This window comes from Macrotis lagotis, chromosome 7, assembly GCF_037893015.1.
Source record: "Macrotis lagotis isolate mMagLag1 chromosome 7, bilby.v1.9.chrom.fasta, whole genome shotgun sequence".
Lineage (NCBI taxonomy): Eukaryota > Metazoa > Chordata > Mammalia > Peramelemorphia > Peramelidae > Macrotis > Macrotis lagotis.
Window position 1 is genome coordinate 108,202,895 of NC_133664.1, and position 24,007 is coordinate 108,226,901.

Sequence of the window (24,007 nt, forward strand, 5' to 3'; positions counted from 1 at the left end):
TTTCTCATTTTGTTTATTTACCATTGGGTTACTACAATTTATTTTAGTCTGTTACCCTCGATTATGCCTCTATCATGAGCAATATGTTGCTAGTTTGTTGATCATTTTGAATTAATTCTGTCATCTTATATTTTAACCCAGTTTTCTGTAATCTAAAAATTTGATAAATATGTCTACATCCATATCGCTTTGTTGACAGCCATTAATCAAATACTTAGATGGAATTATTAAGATTCAAATTAATCTTTTAGGGATGCTTTAAATTATTTATCAACTAGGCTTTTTGAAAGACTCTTAAAATACTTGTCTGCACTAGATTTACAATGTGCCATTTGCCTGTTAAGCTAGTAATCTTATTAGAAAAGGAAAAGTAGATAATTCAGTTAATGTGTTATTATCTTGACCTGATTTGGCTTGCAAACTTATGTTGGCAAGTAGTGATCTACTTAGTTTCCAAATGCTTATAAATCGTTACCTAAATGATCCATTAAAAATTATTTTTTTTTAGGGGCAGCTAGGTAGCGCAGTGGATAGAGCACCGGCCCTGGAGTCAGGAGTACCTGAGTTCAAATCCGGCCTCAGACACTTAATAATTACCTAGCTGTGTGGCCTTGGGCAAGCCACTTAACCTCATTTGCCTTGCAAAAAAAAAAAACCTAAAAAAATTATTTTTTTAGAGATCAATATCAAGCTAACCTGTACTTTTGGGGATCTTCTTTTCCCCCTCTATATCATTAAGTCCCAATTGGTGGGGTACTTAAGTGGTTCAGTAAATAGAGCAGCAGCCCTGGAATCAGGAGTACCTGAATTCAAATCTGGCCTCAGACACTTAATAGTTGCCTAGCTCTGTGACCTTAGGCAAGTCACTTAACCCCATTGCAAGTCCCAATTGTGCAAATCTTCTGGCATTTTATAGTTCCTTAGAGGTTATTGGCAAGTCAGTGATTCTGAGATTATTTCTGCAAGTTATTTTAGCCATTATTATAAGGGAAAAATCAGAGGCTTGAAGACTTGAACATATTTAAAGTAGTTGGTGTTATTTTCCTGTCTTCACCTGTTTTGAAGTATAGTGCTATTTTAATTGTCTGTTCTATTATTTCCTGTGTGAAGATCAGTCTGCTTGTTGAAGATGAAAATAGGAAGCAACAAGTTCTCTATTTTCCCATCATCTGGTTAGCAATGTCATCTTCCTTATCAGTGGTGCTGTCACCTTTGTTCTGAAAACAACTTTAAAATTAATTCTTTGCAAGCCTCAGGTTATACTAGGCTTTTGTTTTTTCTTGCAGGTTTTTATATATATATATATATATATATATATATATATATATATATATATGTATTTTGGTATTTGTTACATGCCCCATCTTTTTTATTTGTTTTGCTTTTTGCAAGACAACAGAGTTAAGTAACTTCCCCATAGTCACACAACTAAGTAAGTATTAAGTGTCTGAGGCCGGATTTGAGCTCAGGTCCTCCTGAATCCAGGGCTGGTGCTCTATCTACTGTGCCACCTAGCTGCCCCCTTGCCCCATGTTTTTATATGCCTTTTTAAAAGTAGGAGTTCATAAGTCAATCAAGAGTTTATGAAATACCTCCAGTGTATCAGGTAAAGTGCTAGGTGTCTAAGATAAAGATACAACCTGCATTGCTCCTGACAGCAAGAAACTTTCAGCAGGTGAATCCAACATTTGTTCAACTAAGTAAATGGCAGTATATTAAAAATACCCAGTGATTAGAAGGGAAGAGGCCTTGGAAAGGTAAGGTGTCCTTGGGGAGCCTAGGAGGTTCTAAGAGTCAAGCATTGTAAAACCTGTGACAGAGAAAAGAAAGTGGCATCATGGGGTTCAGGGAAGCAGTTTGGTTGGATCTTGGATTGTCATCAGCTGGGAAGAACAAGTCCTGGAGCCAGATTGGGAAAGACCTGAAATGTCAGGCTGTGAGGAGCCACTGTAGCTTTGTGAATTTAAGAGGGATGGAGACTTGTGTTTTCAGATATCAACAACTTTATGGAAGATAATTTGTAGAGACAAGAAGCTAGGTGCATACCAATTAAGCAGCTAGATGACACGATGGACAGAGCTGGCCCTGAAGTCAAGAAGACCCAAGTTCAAATCCAGTCTTGGACCTTTGGTAATGGTGTAATTCTTTGACTCTAACCTATCTTAGTTTTTCTCATCTTTTTTTTTTTTTTTTTGGCAAGGCAAACGGGGTTAAGTGACTTACCCAAGGCCACACAGCTAGGCAATTATTAAGTGTCTGAGACCGGATTTGAACCCAGGTACTCCTGACTCCAGGGCCAGTGCTTTATCCACTATGCCACCTAGCCGCCCCAGTTTTCTCATCTCTTAACAGAAGCACCTGCTTTGTGGATATAGAGAAAATATTTGCAAAACACAGAACTTTAAAATACTATATAAATATGCTCTTAGAAGAACTAGGAATTTTTTACAATCGTGGAGCTAGGAAGGGCCTGGATTAGGATGATGCCCATCTCAGGACAGAGGACAGATGGGGAGGAGGATGTTCATAGACTGACCTCAGAATGAAGGTGAGAATGACTTCTAGGTAATTGATGACCTCAGGAGATAATTGAGGCTTTGCTTTGGGATCCATCTCTAATGCATATTAGCTGTGTGGTCATAGGCAGGACATTGATCCAGTGTTCCAGGCATCTTGTTAAGATTTAAGTTACAGAACATTCTTGATAGAATTTAGGGGGTGTTTGTATACTTGAAGTTTCCAACATGTAAATCACCAGGCTTTTAGAATTCAGGAAATTAATTATTTTAACCTTTAGTTGCTTGGACACCTGATTTCTGATCTTGAGATCTAAATTGTGTTCATACCGTAAATGGCATTCCTCTTCTCTTCCTTTCTGGTTGATACTTTGTAAAGTCAACATACATTTACTAAGCCCTTACCCCAGTGCTGGCATGTAGTAGGTGCTTAATAAATGTTTATTGATTAAGTGACTAGTTTTTGCCGGGACTGGGAATACAAATACAAAAAAAAAAAGATCTCCTGAAGTATAGAAATCCTGTATTTTAAGACAAATTCAGCTCTCTGCCCCCAGATTATGCCTTGCTATGTTTTATCTGTTTTCCTTGCCTGTGATGTTCTTTTCCACCCAAGCACTGCTTATCAAAACCCTTGCCCATTTTTAAACATCCCATTCAAATACCACTTCTTTCATGGCAGAAATAACACCTCTTGCCATCCACATCCAGATGAAGAAAAAGCAAAACAAAAAAACAAAATTATGGAATCTGAAAGAACATTATGTTTACTTTTTAAAAATTTCTCTTATGTTTTCCCTTCTATCCTATGGCTTTCTTGATTTTCTTTACCTTAGTCCTAGTTCTTCATATAGAAAATGACTAATATGTAAACATGTTGAACACAAATATACATGTTCAGTGTTCATAGACTGCCACTGAGAAGGGGGAGGTGGAAGAAAAATGTATAACTTATAAATGTGAATGAATGTTGAAAAACTCATACCCTGTAATTGAAAAAATAAAATAAAATATCAATAAGAAAAAAAGAAACACTTCTGAACAGAAATCTTTTCTGGTAGATTTAGTTTGGTATTTTGGTGGTTCCTTTTTATGATATTTGCTAATTCTTTTGTATCATAGTTACTTATATTATTTGAGATAATTATACCTGGACCTTACCCTCATAGAGTTTGTAGAATTATACATAGTAACCATTTAATAACTATTTTTGAAGGAATAAAATACCATCAATATAGGGAATATATTGTACTTATATTTCAGTTCTGAGGAATTCCTTGATTTTATATAATAAACTTATTATTCTGGGATTTGACTCCCTCATTTTCTGATCTAATGATTGACAATATCATATGGTTAGAACTTTTTCACTCCCCTCCCAATGACTCCTAGAGTCATACAAAGTAAGTTATTTCTTTTCTATAAGGAAGGGATTCTCTATAGTCACCTTTTAACAATCACTAACTCTTAGAGTTGTAAATAACCGAAAAGATCTAGTCTAACTTTTTACCAAATGTAGACCTTTCTCTGCTTCATCCAAGTGCTGGGGGATAGCAGTTTGTTCCATTGTAGGATACTTCTAGTTGTTCCTCATTATGTTGACCAAAATCTTCCTTAGTTTTCATCCAGTGATTGTAATTTTAGTCTTTAGTGCTGTTCAGACTGGATCAAATTTGTTCACCCTTGGAAAAGGAAACTTTTTTGTTTTTGTATTTTACAATTTTTCCCCCTAATCTTGCTTCCCTCCCCTCACCCCCCACAGAAGGAAGTCTTAGTCTTTACATTGTTTTCATGGTATACATTGATCTAAGTTGAATGTGATGAGAGAAATCATATCCTTAAGGAAGAAAAATAAAGTATGAGAGATAGCAAAATTGCATAATAAGATAACGATTGTTTTTTTTTAAATAAATTAGAGGTAATAGTCTTTGCTTTGTTCAAACTCCACAATACTTTATGCATTATTAAAATATTGTTGTTGTTTAAGAGTAAACCTAATACCCCCCCACAAAAAATATAACCTCATGAGAAATAAAGTAAAAGAAAGAGAATAAAAATATGTTTCAGTCTATGTTCTGATACCATCAGCTCTGTCTTGGGTGGATCACATTCTTTATCATAAGTCCATCACAGAAGTTAATTCCGTATTTTTCCACAGTTGCTATTGCTGACTAATTCCCTCCATTCATTCCTCCCTACTACCATATATTATATTTTCTCTCTCCTTTCACTCTGTCCCTTTTCTAAAATGTGCTATAGGGTAGTTGAGTGGCTCAGTGGACAGCACTGGCCCTGGGGCCAAGAGACCCCCAAGCCCATATACCACCCCAGAGACCCAGCAAGTACCTGGCCCCATGGTCCCAGACAGGCCACCAAATCTCAGCACCTTGCAAAAAATAAAAAAGATAATGTGTTATATCTGACTATTCTCTCCTGTGAGCTACCCTCTCCTCTATTACCCATATCCCCTGCCCTTCCCCCATTCTCCCTTCGCTCCTATTTACTCTAGATGTCTATACCCTATTGAGTGTATATGCTGTTTCCTCTCTGAGCCAGTTCTGATGAGAGTGAAGGTTCCCTCATTCCCCCTTGCCTTCCCCCCTTCCATATCATTGCAAAAAAAAAATCTTTTATATGAAGTGTCTTAGCCTATTCTACCTCTCCTTTCTCCTACTCCCAGTACATTTGTCTTTTAGCCATTGACTCCATTTTTACAATGTATTATATCTTCAAATGCAGCTCTCTCCTGTGCTTCATCTATAAAGGCTCCTTCTACCTGCTCTATTACATGAAAAGGTTCATATGAGTATTATCATCAGTATCATTTGTCTATGCAGGAATACATGCAGTTCATCATCATTAAGTTCCTCAAAATTCACCCTTCTCCACTCTATGCTCCACCTGAGTCCTGTATTTGAAGGTCAAACTTCCTGTTCAGCTCTGGTTGTTTCAACAGAAACAATTGGAATTCCCCTGGTTCATTGAAAGTCCATCTTTTCCCCCTGGAAGAGGATGTTCAATTTTTCTGGGTGATTCTCAATTGCATTCCGAGCTCTTTTGCCTTCCAGAATATTGTATTCCAAGCCGCACGAGCCCTTAATGTAGTTGCTGCTAAATCCTGTATGATCCTGACTGCAGCTCCACGATATTTGAATTGTGCCCTTCTGGTTGCTTGTAATATTTTCTCTTTGACTTGGGAGTTCTGGAACTTGGCTATAATATTCCTGGGGGGGGGTTTTTTGGATCTCTTTCCCGGGGAGATTGGTGGATTCTCTCAATTTCTATTTTACCCTCTGCTTCTAGGATATCAGGGCAATTTTCTTTCTTTTTTTTTATTAAAGATTTTTTATTTTGAGTATTACAATCCCCCCCCAATCTTAACTTCCCTCCTCCCATCCCCCACAGAAAGCAATTTGTCAGTCTCTACATTGTTTCCATACTGTAACATTGATCCATATTGAGTGTGATGAGAGAGAAATCATATCCTTAAGGAAGAAACATAAAGTATAAGAGATAGCAAGATCAGACAATAAGATATTTTTTTTTCTAAATTAAAGGGAATAGTCCTTGAACTTTGTTCAAAATCCATGGTTCTTTCTCTGGATACAGATGGTATTTATTCTCCATTGCAGACAGCCCCAAATTGTCCCTGATTGTTGCACTGATGAAATGAGCATTCACCCCCATGTTGCTGTTAGGGTGTACAATGTTTTTCTGGTTCTGCTCATCTCACTCAGCATCAGTTCATGCAAATCCCTCTAGGTTTCCCTGAATTCCCATCCCTCTTGGTTTCTAATAGAACAATAGTGTTCCATGACATATATATACCACAGTTTGCTAAGCCATTCCCCAGTTGAAGGACATTTACTTGATTTCCAATTCTTTGCTACCACAAACAGGGCTGCTATGAATATTTTTGTACAAGTATTGTTTTTAACCCTTTTCATCATCTCTTAGGGTATAGACTCAGTAGTGGTATTGTTGGATCAAAGGGTATGCACATTTTTGTTGCCCTATGGGCAAAGTTCCAAATTCCTTTCCAGAAAGGTTGGATGAGTTCAGGCTCCATCAACAATGTAATAGTGTCCCAGATTTCCCACAACCCTTCCAACAATGATCGTTATCCTTTCTAGTCATATTGGCTAGTCTGAGAGGTGTGAGGTGGTACCTCAGAGAAGCTTTAATTTACAGGACAATTTTTCCAAAGGAATTCTTTAAAAATGAGGTCAAGGCTCTTTTCCTGATCATGACTTTCAGGTATCCCAATAATTTTTAAATTATCTTTCCTGGATCTGTTTTCCAGATCAGTTGTTTTTTTTTTAAGATTTTATTTATTTTGAGTTTTACAATTTTTCCCCAATCTTACTTCCCTCCCCCACCCCCACCCCCCACAGAAGGCAATTTGCCAGTCTTTATATTGTTTCTGTTGTCTACATTGATCCAAATTGAATGTGATGAGAGAAATCATATCCTTAAGGAAGAAACATAAAGTAAAAGATAACAAGGTCAGACAATGAGATATCAGGTTTTTTTCCCTCTAAATTAAAGGTAATAGTCCTTTGGTCTTTGTTCAAACTCCACAGTTCTTTGTCTGGATTCAGATGGTATTTTCCACTGCAGACAGCCCCAAATTGTCCCTGATTGTTGCACTGATTGAATGAGCAGGTCCATCAAGGTTAGTTTGGTTGTTTTTTCAATGAGCTGTTTCACATTTTCTTCTAATTTTTCATTCTTTTGGTGTTTAAGTATTATGCATTGATTTCTTGTAGTCATCAGCTTTCTTCAGCTCCATTCTACGTCTGAAGGATTTATCTCCTTTTCCATCTGGCCAATTCTGCTTTTTAAAGCATTCTTCTCCTCAATAACTTTTTGAACTGTTTTATGCATCTGGCCTAAGCTGGTTTTTCAACATGTTATTTTCTTCATCATTTTTTGGATCTCCTTGATTAAGTTGCTGACTTCTTTTTCGTGTTTTTCCTGCATCTCATTTCTTTTCTTCTAGCTCCCTTATTTCAGTTTCAAAAATCTTTTTTTGAGTTCTGTCATAGCCGGAGCTCAACTTCCATTTTTCTTGGAGTCTTTAGATGCAGGACCTTGTACTTCCTCGTCTTCAGATTGAACATTTTGAGGCGCTAACTGCTCTCCTGGTCTGTGAATGACCACAAGCACACCCCTCTGCCATGGACCTGGGCCAACCCCCTGTTCGGGGGGGGGGGGGGGCTAGACTATAATCAGGATCTGAATGTGGTCAGAGCCCCAGAGTCTTGTTCCAGGGACAGACCTCAGAAGTCTCCCTCCACTTCCCTACCTCCAGTAGGCTGAGCACCCAGGGCACAGCTGCTTGCAGCCTCCTGCTTCTGTTTGCTGGATCCGTGCTGCTACTTGCTGCAGCTAACAAACTGGGTGCCACCCACCCCCCAGCACCTGGGCTTCACCCTTGCTCTGGCAGTGGTCTTCCCGCTGATTCTCCAAGTTCTGCCAGGTGCTCCCCAGGCTTCAGGTCAAGAAACTGCTTCTGCTACTGGGAGGCATTGATCCCATGCACCCTGAGGCTATTCCCAAGAGGCTGAAGTTTCTTCATTCTGAAGGGGCCACACTTCTAAAGCCCTGGAACACTTTTCCCACTATTTTCCAGGTTACCTTGGGCTGGAGAATTGCCCCACTGGATCTTTCTGTAGGTTCTGTCTTGTGAAAATTTATTCAAGAGTCAAAATTTAAAGATTTTTGAAATACTTTGGAGAGAGCACCTAGGAGAGGCTCTTCTGCGGTCATCTTGGAAAAGGAACCTTTTAAGATAATTTGTTAGTGTATCTTGACTGTCATCAGCTTTCTCAACTAACACAGTGCCTACACTTTAACTTAATATTGGCCATTCTGACCTCATCTTGCTCTAGTCTTCAGTTTTGTCTGCTTTTCTCTTGAATTTCCTCTTCTATTATTATTATTATTTTTTTTTTTTTAGGTTTTTGCAAGGCAAATGGGGTTAAGTGGCTTGCCTAAGGCCACACAGCTAGGTAATTATTAAGTGTCTGAGACCGGATTTGAACCCAGGTACTCCTGACTCCAGGACCAGTGCTTTATCCACTGTGCCACCTAGTGGCCCCTCTCCTATTTTCACTAGCATCCTCCTCATCTGCCCAGCCTTCTAAATGAAAGTCCTGCCAGCATTGTTTCTGCCATTCCAATCTGAAATAACCCTCTTTTTTTGGAAATGCTTATGCATTTCTAATGATTTGTAGCTTGTGTTATAGTTATTTATATAACTACATATGTTTATATATATATAGTTATATATAACTATATATATTTATATATATATTTCATATGTATTGTATAGCTGTATATATATTTATATAACACACTAGACCTGTGTTTTTTAATCTGCACAGTACTTTTGACCACAGGAGTTGGACAGATATTTTTTGAATGAATACACTGTTTTAGATAATACATTCAAGGAAGATTAGATATAACCCCCAATTTTCAGGTCTGCCTTTGACCATTCCACAGTTTGCTTAGGAAGAAGGAGTTGGCCACCTGTACATTAGTAACAAAGATTCCTCTTAGCTGCCTATGTTCAGATAGCTATCTTCATAGTTCTTTAGAACAGTGGTTCCCAAACTCTTTGGCCTTGAGAGTCCATCATAGTCTTAAAAATTGACTACTCCCCCCAAGGAACTTGTGTTTATGTCATTTACATCTATTGATGTTTACTGGGTTTGAAATTAAATTCTTAGTATTATGAAAATAGTTTTGACTTTCAGACCCCTGAGAACCACTGCTATAGAGTATGGAATGATCTTCCTTTAGGGTGTATTGAATTTCTTTAGTGGAAGAGTTCAGTTATTTCTTGTGTTGTACCAGTCCTCCATACTTGGACATCAGTTTCTCTTCATCATTCTGTCATCCTTCTAAAATTTGTCCTGTCTGAAACCCTTAATACTTTTTAAGAAGTGCATTGTAAAAAAGCAGTCTCCAAATAGTGGAGGAAGAAAGAACTGAAAGGGAATGAAGCAGTAAAAGTTGGAGTTCTGTTATTTGGACAAGTCATATAACATATAGACCTCAGTTTCTTCATGATTTAAATGAGGGCTTGGATTGGATGATCTTTAAAAGATCCTTGTCAGTACTAACATTTGTGTGAATTTCTTATCCTTAGCACTTCCTGGATTTCACCAGGCTATTTTTTTAATGTCAGATTCTTAGATTGAGATAATATGAAAATAAAACTTAAAGCATATAACTATAGCTATTTCCTTACCAACAATTCCCTGGAGACTTGCAAGATTTTTTTATTCCTACCCTTATCTAAATTGCAATCTTAAAGAGCACTTTCCTAGATCTTATAGCCTTCTGGAAACATTAAAACCTTTGACATAGGAGGGTGGAAGGAAATTATGCATGTGGATGTTTGTTGAAAAACTTTTATATCATGTAATTGAAAAAATAAAATATCAGTTGAAAAAAAATCTTTGGGATGCAGAAACAAATAATATAAAAATTTTTTGCCCTCATAAGCAGTTTATAGTTTGTTGGGTGTGGAGAGGTGTTGATATACTTTGTATTCAGATAAGTTTATACAAGATAATTTGAGAAGGGAGAATACACTTAATGGGCAGAGATCTAGAACAGGACAGTTGCTAAATTGATGAAAGTTTGACATTTTGAGAGAGTTATGAGAAAAGATGTGTTCCAAGAATGGAAGTCAGAGGACAACCTGTGTATTTTGAAGAAAACAGGATTTTGAGTCTGGGGAATAGCTAGTAAGTAGTAACTAGTAATAGACTGTAGAGCCCTTGAAAGGGGAATAATGTAAAATAAGGGCAGAATAAGGCAGTGTGCCAAGCTCAAGTCATAAAAAGGCAGTAGTAAACCACTGATGAATTTTTTGAGCGGTCAAATCTTGTGTTTTGGAAATAATGACTTTTAGCATCATGACTTCAACTATCTTTGCAGTTGACTAACAATCTCTATTCTTAGGTTTTTTTGCTAGATACTTCCATGTGGTCTTCATTCTTCTATGCCACTTTTACTTCCTACTCAGTATGTTGAAAACTAAATTTGTTATCTTCTTCCAACTTTTATTTCTTTCATTTTTATTTATTAATTTATTTTTAGGTGTTTTTTTTTCAAGGCAGTGGGGTTAAGTGGCTTGCCCAAGGCCACACGGCTGGGTAATTTATTAATTGTCTGAGGTTGGATTTGAACCCAGTTAGTCCTTACTCCAAGGCCGGTGCTCTATCCACTGTGCCACCTAGCTGCCCAACTTTTATTTCTTTCAGTGACACCATAGTGAAAACCTTTTAATCAATTTTGTCTATTCTCTCACTTTTGTTTTGCCCTTCATATTCAGTCAAAAGTCTTTAGTGCTCAGTGTGAGAAGCTTTTTAACCTATCACCTACCTCAAAAAGCTGTATCATTCCCCACTTAGTACCTTTCCAAACAAATTCCTGGGGCAGCTAGGTGCAGTGAATAGAGCACTGTTCCTCATAGTCTGGAGTTCTGGGGGTCAAATTTGGCCTCAGACACTTAATTGCCTAGCCGTGTGACCTTGGGCAAGTCACTTAACCCCATTGCCTTAAAGAAATAAAATTTTAAAAAAGAAAAGGCCAACTAAACTAATTCCTGCTGGGTTGATCCAGATCCATATCTATTGGTATCTCAGTAGATTTATTTTGCTTCCATCTTTTTCCATTCACTTTTTTACTATCAGATGGCTCTTAGAATATAATTTTCAGCTTTTTACTATGTGACTCAAAAACCTGTGATTCTTCACTACCCCCAGGGTAAATTCAGTTCTATAAACATTTATTCTACTGTGTGGGGAATGTGTTTATTGTACTTAAGTGGTGAGAAAGATACAAAGCAAACTCCCTACCTTCAGTAATCTGTTATTATAATTAATGGGTATGGATTGTGAAGTATATTAGATTAGATGACTTTAAAAAAAATTTTTTTTCAGGTTTTTGCAAGGCAAATGGGGTTAAGTGGCTTGCCGAAGGCCACACAGCTAGGTAATTATTTAGTGTCTTGAGACCTGATTTGAACCCAGGTACTCCTGACTCCAGGGCCAGTGCTTTATCCACTATGCCACCTAGCTGCCCTGACTTAAAAATTCTTTCCAAGTCTATGACTATTAACTGTCAAATAAGAGTAAAACTTACTGATTGACAGAGTGAAATGCAATTGAGTTGATGTTCTAAAAACTACCTATTGTTTTCTATTTTAGTTCAGTTCTTTAAATCAGCACCTGCATATTAGCATAGGATTTTGGTGCAGAAATTACATATCCACACTTTTATTTGACTCATTAGTAGCTTGTGTGCATATTAAATGAAATACAGAAGAATTCAGGCAAGATTTTTTGCCAGAAATGAAGAACAAAGATCATAATTATCTGAACAAGCTTTCTTGATTTTTTTTTAAGAACAAAAGAATAGTAATATTTTTTTAGTGTTTTTCCAACATTCAGATATTGAGATAGCCAGTGAAATTAACTAAGCTGCTGTCCCCTGCTCTCCCTGTTACCATTGCTCTTCTTCCCTTGAAGGTTGGGGTTTTATGGGTATTGTTGTACTAGTGATCCCCCCCCCCCCATTGCTTTTTATTCAGTTCTTTTGTCTTTAACACTTAAATAATTTCCAGGATACTCTCCTCTGCCTCCCAATTGAGCCTTCCCTTTTATTTTTTCCTTTTTTAAAAAATTTTTTCCAATTACATGCAAAGATAGTTTTCAATGTTCATCCTTTTGCAAGCTTTTGAATTTCTCATTTTTCTATTGCCTTCTCTTTTTTTTAAATTATAAAGATTTTATTTTGAGTTTCACAATTTTCCCCCTAATCTTACTTCCCTTCCCCCACCTCCCACAGAAGATAATTTGCCAGTCTTTACATTGTTTCCATGGTATACATTGATCCAAATTGAATGTGATGAGTGAGAAATCATATCCTTAAGGAAGAAACATAAAGTATAAGAGATAGCAAGATCAGACAATAAGATATCAGGTTTTTTTTTTCTAAATTAAAGGTAATTAAAGGTAGTCCTTGGTCTTTGTTCAAACTCCACAGTTCTTGCTTTGGATGCAGATGGTATTCTCCATCGAAGACAGCCCCAAATTGTCCCTGATTGTTGCATTGAGGGGATGAGCAAGTCCATCAAGGTTGATCATTGCCCCCATGTTGCTGTTAGTGTGTACAGTGTTTTTCTGATTCTGCTCATCTCACTCAGCATCAGTTCATGCAAATCCCTCCAGGCTTCCCTGAATTCCCATTCCTCCTGGTTGCTATAGAACAATAGTATTCCATGACATACATATACCACAGTTTGCCAAGCCATTCCCCATTTGAAGGACATTTACTTGATTTCCAATTCTTTGCTACCACAAACAGGGCTGCTATGAATATTTTTGTTGCCTTTTGAACCAGCCTCTCTTCTTTCCCCCTCCCAGTAGCAGTGAGTAATGTGCTAAATTTTTTTATTATTGTTGTTGTTATTATTATTGTACAAGTGTTTTTTAATACATTACTAAACTATTCTTGTTTAAGAGTAAATATAATACCCCCCCAAAAAAATATAGACCCTCTTGAGAAATAAAGTAAAAGAAAGAAAAAAATGTGTTTTCAGTCAGTGTTCTGATACCATCAGCTCTGTCTAGGGGGGATCACATTTTTTTTTTTTTGAGTTTTTTGCAAGGCAAATGAGGTTAAGTGGCTTGCCCAAGGCCACACAGCTAGGTAATTATTAAGTGTCTGACACTGGATTTGAACCCAGGTACTCCTGACTCTAAGGCCGGTGCTTTATCCACTATGCCACCTAGCTGCCCCATCACATTCTTTATGATAAATCCATCACAAAAGTTACTTCCATATTTTTCCACAGTTGCTGTTGCTGATTGTAATTCCCTCCATCCATACCTCCCCACTACCATAAATTATATTTTCTCTCTCCTTTCACTCTGTCCCTCTTCTAAAATGTGCTGTAGGGTAGCCGAGTGGTGCAGTGGACAGAGCGCTGGCCCTGGGGCCAAGAGACCCTGAGCCCACATACCAACCCCTGAGACCCAGCAAGCACCCCAGACAAGCCACCCAATCCCAGTCCCTTGAAAGAAGTAAAAAAAAGAAAATGTTATAGCTGACTATTCTCTCCTGTGAACTGCCCTCTTCTCTTATCACCCACATGCCCCCTCCGTTTTACTCTAGATGTCTATACCCTAGTGAGTATATATACGTATATGCCGTTTCCTCTCTGAGCTATTTCTGATGAGAGTATGAGAGTAAAGGTTCCCCCATTCCCCCTCATCTTCCCCCCTTCCAAATCATTGGAATAGCTCATTGCAAAATCTATATCTTTTATATGAAATATCTTAGCCTATTCTACATCTCCTTTCACTTACTCCCAGTATATTTCCCTTTTAGCCATTGACTCCATTTTTAAAATATATTAAATGAGAAGCTTCATATGAGTTATCAGTATCATTTTTCTATGCAGGAATACATGCAGCTCATCATTAAGTCCCTCATATTTTACCCTTCTCTACTCTCTATGCTTCACCTGAGTCCTGTATTTGAAGGTCAAACTTACTTCCAGAAACAATTGAAATTCCCCTGGTTCATTGAAAGTCCATCTTTTCCCCTGGAAAATGATGTTCAGTTTTGCTGGGTAGTTGATTCTTGGTTGGATTCTGAGCTCTTTTGCATTCCAGAATATTATATTTCAAGCTCTAGGAGCCCTTAGTGTAGTTGCCGCTAAGTCCTGTGTGATCCTGACTGCAGCTCCACGATATTTGAATTCTGTCCTTCTGGCTGCTTGTAATATTTTCTCTTTGACTTGGGAGTTCTGGAACTTGGCTATAATATTCCTGGGTTGATTTTGTGTGTGTGTGTGTGTGTGTGTGTGTGTGTGTGTGTGTGTGTGTGTATCTCTTTCCAGGGGAGAATGGTGGATTCTCTCAATTTCTGTTTTATCCTCTGGGCAATTTTCCTGTAGGAATTCTTTAAAAATGTCAAGGGCCTTTTCCTGATCATGCCTTTCAGATATCTCAATAATTTTTAAATTACCTTTCTTGATCTGTTTTCTAAATCAGTTGTTTTTTCAGTGAGATGCATCACATTTTCTTCTAATTTTTCATTCTTTTGGTGTTGAAGTGTTGTGTCTTTACTTCTCATAGTCATCAGCTTCCCTTTGCTCCATTCTATGTCTGAAGGATGTGTTTTCCTTTAGAGAGCTTTCTTATCTCCTTTTCCACCTGTCTAATTCTGCTTTATAAAGCATTCTTTTTTTTTTCTTTTTTTAGGTTTTTGCAAGGCAAATGGGGTTAAGTGGCTTGCCCAAGGCCACACAGCTAGGTAATTAAGTGTCTGAGACTAGATTTGAACTCAGGTACTCCTGACTCCAAAGCCAGTGCTTTATCCACTACACCACCTAGCCCCCCCTTATAAAGCACTCTTATAAAGCACACTTTTTGAACTGTTTTATCCATTTGACCTATGCTGGTTTTTAACATGTTATTTTCTTTAGCATTCTTTTGGATCTCCTTGACTAAGCTGCTGACTTCTTTTTCATGTTTTTCCTGCATCTCTCTCATTTCTTGTCCCAATTTTTCTTCTATCTCCCTCACTTGATTTTCAAAATCTTTTTTGAGCTGTCTTAGCCTGAGCCCAACTTCCATTGTTCTTGGAGTCTTTAGATGCAGGAGCTTATACTTCCTCATCTTCAGGGTTTTTGTAGTAGTAGTTGTTGTTTTTAAGGTTTTTGCAGGGGAAATGGGATTAAGTGGGTTGACTAGGGCCATGCAGCTGGGTAATTATTAAGATAGGGAGGCCCAAAACTTTCCCTCATCTTTTTTTTTTTTTTTTAAGGTTTTTGCAAGGCAATGGGGTTAGATGGGTTGCCCAAGGCCACCCAACTAGGTAATTATTAAGTGTCTGAGATCAGATTTGAACTCAGGTACTTGTGACTCCAGGGCCAGTGCTCTGTCCACTGTGCTACCTAGCTGCCCTTTCCTCATCTTCAGATTGAGTATTTTGATCCTTCTTGGGATCATAGACAAAGTATTTTTTCAATGGTGTTCTTTTTTTTCTCTTTTTGCTCATTTCCTCAGCCTGCGCCTGGTTTTGGGGGTGCTTTCTGAGCTTTTGAGTTTCAGTGCCCCCCCCCCCCCAAGGATTTCAGTGTGTGAAGCTCTGACTGCTCTCCTTGGCTGTGAATGACCACAAGCGCACCCCTCTGCCACGGGGCTGAGGTGGTTGGGGGGGACATCCTGTTCTATGGAGAGCCTAGACTGTGATTAGGTTCTAAATGTAGTCAGAGCCCCAGAGTCCTGTTCCAAGTACAGAGGACAGCCATACAAAATCTCTCTCCCATACCTTTGGTGTCCTGGTTCTGGGCTGCACTGAGGGCCCTGAGGACCTGGGCTTTGAGCTCACTCTGGTGTGTGGCTGCCACTTTCACATCATGGAGCAGAGTTTTTCCACTATTTTCCAGGTTACCTTGGTCTGAAGAGTTGCCTCACTGGATCTTTCTGTGGGTTCTGTCTCTTGAAAATTTAGTTTTCATAATTTTAAGATTTTTTTGAAATATTATGGAGAGAATATCTAGGAGAGCCTCTTCTGTCACCTTCTCGGCTACTGGTAGTGAGTAATGTAGTATAGGTTGTACATGTATGAATGCATTTTTTTAGGTTTTTGCAAGGCAGTGGGGTTAAGTGGCTTGCCCTAATTACCTAGCCACACAGCTAGGTAATTATTAAGTGTCTGAGGCTGGATTTGAACCCCAGGTACTCCTGACTCGAGTCGGTGCTCTATCCACTGCACCACCTAGCCACCCCATGTATGAACGTCTTCAAATTTCCATGTTAGGTTGTGAAAGAAGAATGTAGAACTAAGGAGGAGGGAAAAATCATAAGAGAGAAACAACATAAAAGACTTTTTAAAAAGTGAATTGTTGTGCTTTGGTCTTCATTCAGACTCCATAGTTTTTTCCCTGATGTCGATGTTGCTGTTAATGTATCCAATTGAAGCTTCCCTTTTAACCAGGAAATGTAGTGTGAGTGAATCAAGATGAGCAAGGAACCAAGTCAAACAACAAAGGCAGCATGTCACACCAGTACTGTTTTCTTGAACCAAGATTGTTGAATGCATTTAGTCCAAGTTGACCTGACTTAGAACTACTGCTAGCCATTATGTCTAATTTTCCTTAAGTTCTGCTTTCATTCTAAGTAGCATTGCCAAGCAGTCTTCACATTCTGAATTCCTCATTTCCTATGGTAGAATAATAGCTCATTGGAGTCAGGAACCTGGACCCAGAGTCAGGAAGGCTTGAATTCAAATTCTACCTCAGACAGAAGCTGTGGGATCACCTTAGACCTAGATAAATCAGTTACCCTGTTTGCCTCAGTTTTCTCATTTATAAAATGATTTCTAGTACCTACCTCTCAGAACTAAATGTATGGGATTAAAGTAAGTCATACTTGTAAAAGTGCTTTGCAAACCTTCAAGTGCTAATTAAGTGCTTGTTGCTATTATTGCTGTTAAATACCTCAGTTTGTTAAGCTCTTTCCTAATTTTTGGATACCCTCATGGTTCCTTGGTGTTTTTTTTTTATTTGTTTTGCTACTGCAAAGTATTTTTATTACTTGATAAAATAAAGTTGAACCTTTCTTTCATTGACCTTTAGGGTGTGTGCCCAATAATGCATTTGTTGGGTCAAAGTTATAAACATTTTAGTGCCTTTACTAGCGTAATTCCAAATTATTTTCTGAAAGGGGTAAACTGGTTCAAAACTCTATGAACTTTGTCTTAATGTTCTGGTCTTCCCAGTTCCTGTCTTTCCATAGTCCTTAGCCTGCATTAATCTTACTCAGTTTTTAGTAGTCATTATTAATCATTCTCAACTTTTCCTTCTTATTTTGACTGAATGTTTTACTCCAATGTGTTTTTAATTCTCTTAAAGTGAAGAGTGAAACTTCAAAATCCATATTTTCTGGGTTGTGTCTTGATTCTTCTTCCCCCCCCCCCACTTTATAGAGGCAGTAGGGCTAAAGTTGGCTTTACTGGGGAATAAGAAGTCAACTCTTTTATGCCTTTGTACCATCCTCATTTTATTGGTGAAAATATAGTTAATTTGTCCAACAAGGAGGTGAGAGTTTAGAGGTGAGTTCAATGATGTTTGTCCTTTGTTCTTGAAGAAGACTATAACAAGGGCCAGCTAGGTGGTTCAGTGGATAGAGCACTGGCCCTGGAGTCAGGAGTACCTGAGTTCAAATCCAGCCTCAGACACTTAATGATTACCTAGCTGTGTGGCCTTAGGCAAGCCACTTAACCCCATTGCCTTGCAAAAACCAAAAAAAAAAAAGACTATAACAGTCAGGGAGGTGATGTCATGACAAACCCATGGATTAGATTTGAGTGAAGCAGTACTGTATGCTAAGTCACCAGTCTCACTTTGTCCTTCAGAACCATCTTGGGTTCAGTAGCCAGATGTGAATCAGGTCGACAGCAGATGGTCCTCCTGGATGTGAGGCAATGAAATCTATTACTTGTTCTTTGATGTTGGTGATAATCAGAAGAAAAATGGTTCTATTGTTTGGAAAGTGATTAAAAAGGAACAGCTAGGTGGTGCAGTGTATGGAGAGTGCTGGTCTTGGAGTCAGAAGGATCTGGGTTCAAATTCAGGCACTTAATAGCTGTGTGACCTTGGGTGAGTCACTTAATACTGATTGCCTCACATCCAGGGCCCATCTCCAGTAGACCTGATTCATTTCTGGCCACTCCCAGAAAAAGTGAGACTGGTAACAGCACAGCACCCCCTCAATGAAGTGCTTGTCGTGGTCTTCTTCGAGAATAATGGACAAACATCAGTAAAATTAATACAGAGTTCTTTTTTCAGTCCAGCCAAACTTCTCTCCTGGGTGGTTTGGTTTTGTCTGATGGTCCGTCTCTTTCCTCTGTTTTTGTGTGGGTGTGTTTAGTATCATTAGTATGATGGGAAATGAATTGCTTAAGTAAACTAATCTTTATTGATATTTGTACATATGAGATCCATATTTCGTTTTTTGTCCATCTTACAGATATTTCATGCATGGGGTTTGCAAGGAAGGAAACAATTGCCGCTACTCCCATGACCTCTCCACTAGTCAGTCTGCCATGGTGTGCAGATATTATCAGCGAGGGTGCTGTGCTTATGGAGACCGCTGCAGGTGAGGGCCTACTATTCAATTTTGCCTTTTTGGTTTTAGTAGAAAAGGAAAGAAAAGGGGAAGGGGGGGGATTGGGTTTTGTGGCAATGTATTAATAAATTAGAGGCAATGTGGTATAGTGAATAGTAAATGACCTTCAAGCCAGGAAGAACTGGGTTGCCCACCTCTGGGCAACTCTAGGATTGTAAGGTGCCAACATGCACTTTTGATGAGAGGAAATTACTCAGTAGCAAATAACAGGTACTTTCCCAATTTTTAATAAATACATAGATTTTTTTGATGTATTACTTAAATATGATTACAGTGACTTTGATCCAAGTCTCACTTGTGAGCCTACAGATGATTCCCTAATTTGATACAAAATAGAAAGAAAATAGTCATTAATTTAACTTTTGTCTTGGGAAGCCCACATGAGGAAAAAAGTATTATTTTGAACCAGGTAGTAATTCAATTTTCCTTCTGAAATTTGTTGATAGATTTTGTTCTGACGCTGCAAACACTTTACAATGAATATCCAAACTCCCCCCACAAATACATTTCTCTAAAAGTTATTTTATTAGTTTTTAATAGAAAAGAGAGTTATGTGTCTGTTGACTTTTGTAATGTAGTCTTAAATTTATAGTCATTGGTCCAGAGTTTTGTTACCTTTTAATGTTAGCTTTATTTGCATTGTTGTAGACCCTATATTATTCTCTGGATCACTTTGTTAAAATCCTTTCATGGTTCTCAGACTTCCTCCCATCTTTCATTCTTTACTGTTCCATTGCATTCTGTGACATAATTTAAACCATTTCCCATTTTCTAGGTACATGTTTTGTATCCTGGTTTTTTTTAATTACAGGAAATCTTATTTTTAAATCTTGAAAGTAATTTTATCTTTTCCATTGTTTTAGTGACTTATATTTTAGAATTTTTCTATGGTTTATTTTTTGGGGGGGTTAAAGTAAGTTTACAGAGTTTGTTACCTTGAATATCAAGGAGAAAACAATAACTTTACTTAGGGTATATCAGCACAGGATGATCATCAATTATAAATTTGACTTTCTTTATCCCAAGTTAAAAACAGCTCCTCCTAGACATGTGATTCCCTCTCCATCCTTCCTGAGGCTTTAAACTTATTTCAAGTAATTTTGTTGCATAATTATCTTTTTTTATTATATTTATTTTATTTTTGGACAAATGATTTTTTTATACATTACTAAAATATTCTTGTTTAAGAGTAAACATAAGGCCCCCTCTCCCTAAAAAACTATAGACCCTCATGAGAAAAAAAATTAAAATTAAAAAAAATAATAATAGGGGCAGCTCAGTGGCACAGTGGATGGAACACCGGCCCTGGAGTCAGGAGCACCTGAGCCCAAATCCAGCCACAGACACCCAAAATCACCCAGCTGTGCGACCCTGGGCAAGCCATCCCTAACCCCATTGCTCTGCCAAAAAAAACCCAAAAAACCAAAAAATGATAATAGGGGTGACCAGGTGGGGCAGTGGATAGAGCACTGGCCCTGGAGTCAGGAGCACCCGGATTCAAATGTGGCCTCAGACATCCAACAATCACCCAGACATGTGGCCCTGGGCAAGCCACCCAACCCCATCTATCCTGCAACCCCCCAAAAGACAATAATAATAATAATAATAATGAAAATAGTAAATGTGCTTTAGTCTGTGTCCCAACACCACCAGCTCTGTCGTGGATGGATCAGATTCTTTAGGATAAGTCCATCACAAAAGCTACTTCCATATTTTTCCACTGTTGCTATTGCTGATCACAACTCCCTCCTTCTTAATTCCTACTTCTCTTTCTTTTCGCTCTGACCCTCTTCTTAAATGTGCTGTAGGGTAGCTGAGTGGCACAGCAGACTGATCACTGGCCCTGGGACCAAGAGGCCCCAAGCCCGCATACCACCCCTAAGGCCCAGCAACCACCCAGCCCTGTGGTCCTGGACAGGCCATTGAATCCCAGCCCCTTGTAAGAAGTAAAAAAGAAAATGTGTTATATCTGACCACTCTCCCCCATGGTCTACCCTCTCTTCCATCACTCATATCCCCCCCCTTCCCCTGTCCCCCTTTTCTCCTTACTCTAGATGTCTATACCTCATTAAGTATATATGCTGTTTCCTCTCCAAGCCACCTCTGATGAGAAGTTTCCCTCATTCCCCCTCGCTTTCCCCCTTCCATATCATTGGAATAGCTCATTGTAATAAAAAAAAGTTATTATATGAAATATCTTAGCCTATTCCACCTCTCCTTTCTCTTATTCCCATTACATTTCCCTTTTAGCCATTGACTCCATTTTTAAAATATATCTTCAAATTCAGTTTTCTCCTGTGCTTCATCTATAAAAGTTCCTTCTATCTGCTCTATTAAATAAGAAGGTTCATATGAGTATTATCAGTATTGTTTTCTATGCAGGAATACATGTAGTTCATCATCATTAAATCCCTCAAAATTTACCATTCTCTACTCTCTATGCTCCACCTGAGTCCTGTATTTGAAGGTCAAACTTTCTGTTCAGCTCTGGTTGTTTCAACAGGAACAATTGAAATTCCTTTGATTCATTGAAAGTCCATTTTTTTTCCCTGGAAGAGAACATTCAGTTTGCTGAGTAGTTGATTTTCGGTTGCATTCTGAGCTCTTTGCCTTCCAGAATATTATATTCCAAGCCCTATGAGCCTTTAATGTAGTTGCTACTAAGTCCTGTGTGATCCAGACTGCAGCTCCATGATATTTGAATTGTGTCCTTCTGGCTGCTTGTAATCTTTTCTCTTTGACTTGGGAGTTCTGGAACTTGGCTATAATATTCCTGGGGGTTGTTTTTTTCTTTTTTTTTTGAATCTCTTTCTGGGGGAGAATGATGGATTCTCTCGATTTCTATTTTGCCCAGTGCGTCTAGGTTATCTGGCAATTTTCTTGCAGGAATTCTTTAAAAATGGTCAGCAGCTTCCTTTAGTTCCATTCTACTTCTGAAGGATTTGTTTTCCTCTGAGAATTTTCTTATCTCTTTTTCCATCTGGACAATTCTGCTTTTTAAAGCACTCTTCTCCTCAGTAACTTTTTCAACTGTTTTATCCATTTGACCTATGCTGGTTTTTAACATGTTATTTTCTTCAGCATTCTTTTGGATCTCCTTGACTAAGCTGCTGACTTCTTTTTCATGTTTTTCCTGCATCTCTCTCATTTCTTTTCCCAATTTTTCTTCTGTCTCCCTCACTTGATTTTCAAAATCTTTTTAAACTCTGTCACAGCCTGAACCCAATTTCTGTGCAGGAGCTTGTACTTCCTCATCTTCAGATTGAGTATTTTGATCTTTCTTGGGATCATAGACAATGTATTTCTCAATGGTGTTCCTCTTTTTTTCTCTGTTTACTCATTTTCCTAGCTTGCACCTGATTTTGGGGTGCTTCCTGAGCTTTTGAGTATTATTGGTACCCCCCCCACAAGGATCTCAGTGTGTGAGGCCCTGTCCTTCCTCCTGGTCTGTGAATGACCACAAGTGCCCCCCTCTGCCACGGGGCTGAGGTGGGGGGCCCCTGCTGTTCTATGGGGGGCCTAGACTGTTGTCAGGATCTCAATGTAGTCAGAGCCCCAGAGTCCTGTTCCGGGTACAGAGGACAGACCTTCCCTACCTTTGGTAGGCTGAGCTGTGTTGCTCAGTTGCCTGGGGGCTCCTGCTTACTGGCTTGGCCTGCTTCTGTTCCCTGGATCTGGGCCACGTGGCCACTGCTGCTTACTGAGTGCCCTGAGGGCTGGGCTTCCTGGACTTGCTCTGGCAGCGGTTCCCCCACTGATTCTCCAAGTTGTGCCTGGTGCTCCCCAGGGTGTAGGTCAGGAAACTGCCCTCACTGCCATGAACCATGGCTGCCAGGTGCCCTGGGGCTCCCTCTGGGAGGCTGAAGTTCTTTCACTCTGGCAGGCAGCCCCTTTAACCCCATGGAGCCTTTCCACTATTTTCCAGGTTACCTTGGGTTGGAGACTTGCCTCACTGGATCCCTCTGTGGGTTCTGTCTCTTGAAAACTTAGAGTCTTTATTTTATACATTTTGAAATATTATAGTGAGAGAGCACCTAAGAGAGGCTCTTCTCTTGTCGCCATCTTGACTCCACTGCATAATTATCTTTAAACAACTTTAGAACAATTTAAATTCTTCCCTTTTGTCCTTTCTGTTTATTCTTTTGTCTATCTTCTCCTTTATATATTTTTATTTTTATATAATGTATTGTTCCTTCTATTGTATTATTTCCTAAAATCCTTTTTTCATAACAAATATTTTTCTTCTCTTATTGCAGTCCTTTGTAAGAAACTCTGTGGCTTAGTTAATAAAAGAGTTGGACTCTCATTCAGGAAGTCTTAGAATTAGATTACAATCTTGGACTCTTCTGGCTGTGTGACCCTGGGCAAATCACTTAAACCCAGGCAACTTATAAGTCACTTTTTTTCTGCATTGATATGGGAAATTTCCTCACTGGGTGTTTACTATTGTCTCAGATAGTGAAAAGTTAATGAAACCTCCTTTAGACTGGAGATGCTAATAATACCTTCCTCATAGAGGCAGCTAAATAGCACAGTGGCTACAGACCAGACCTAGAAGACACACAGTAACTGTCTGAGGTCAGACTTGAATTTGGGTCTTAATAAGTCATTAAAGTCATCCAGTTGGATCCTTTATAGTTTACAAAAAAATAAACATAGCAGGATCTTGTATTCTTTATATTTTTCATCCCACTATGTCACTGAAGAAAAGGATCTGCTAAAAAAAACTGAACACCTCCCTATTCCCTTCTTAGAATATAATGAAGGATGCTTTCATGTTTAGATTAATCTCAGAAAGATTTTAAGTATTCATTCATACAAAGTTTTCCTGAGTTGATCAAAATTCCTCATTTTTGTCATTTCTTAACTACTCAATAATATTTCATTACTTTCATATACCACATGATATATGATAACTTCAGAGAATTCTGGGAAGCCTTTTGTTAACCAGTACAGAACATTGGACTTTTAAGTTAACATTTCTGACTTTTTCTCCTTAAATGAATTATTTGGTTTTCATAAATAGAACCTTATTGTTCATTCTCCTTATTATTCTAATCTCAACTATCTTCTAACCTAACTTAGAGGATAATAAAAAATTAACGTGTTTATTTTCCAACTTTACATGACTATATATAAAAGTCACATATACTATCATTACATTAAATTAGAAAGAAGCTAATATTGAGAGTTAATTTTGAATTTATGATAAAGTATGGGCTTGTTAATTTATAAATTTGCAAAACATTTTTCTTGGAAAACAAA

The 24,007-nt window shown here is 38.3% G+C and overlaps 1 protein-coding gene across 3 annotated transcripts in view; it reads left to right on the forward strand.

Moving 5' to 3' along the window:
• Window positions 1–24,007, forward strand: part of MKRN1 (makorin ring finger protein 1) — a 40,334-nt gene that overhangs the window by 9,041 nt on the left and 7,286 nt on the right. For all 3 annotated transcript variants that reach the window (XM_074193553.1, XM_074193554.1, XM_074193552.1), the window contains exon 2: window positions 18,584–18,712. In XM_074193553.1, coding sequence (XP_074049654.1) covers window positions 18,584–18,712 — 129 coding nt within the window. The remainder of the gene's footprint in view (window positions 1–18,583; window positions 18,713–24,007) is intronic.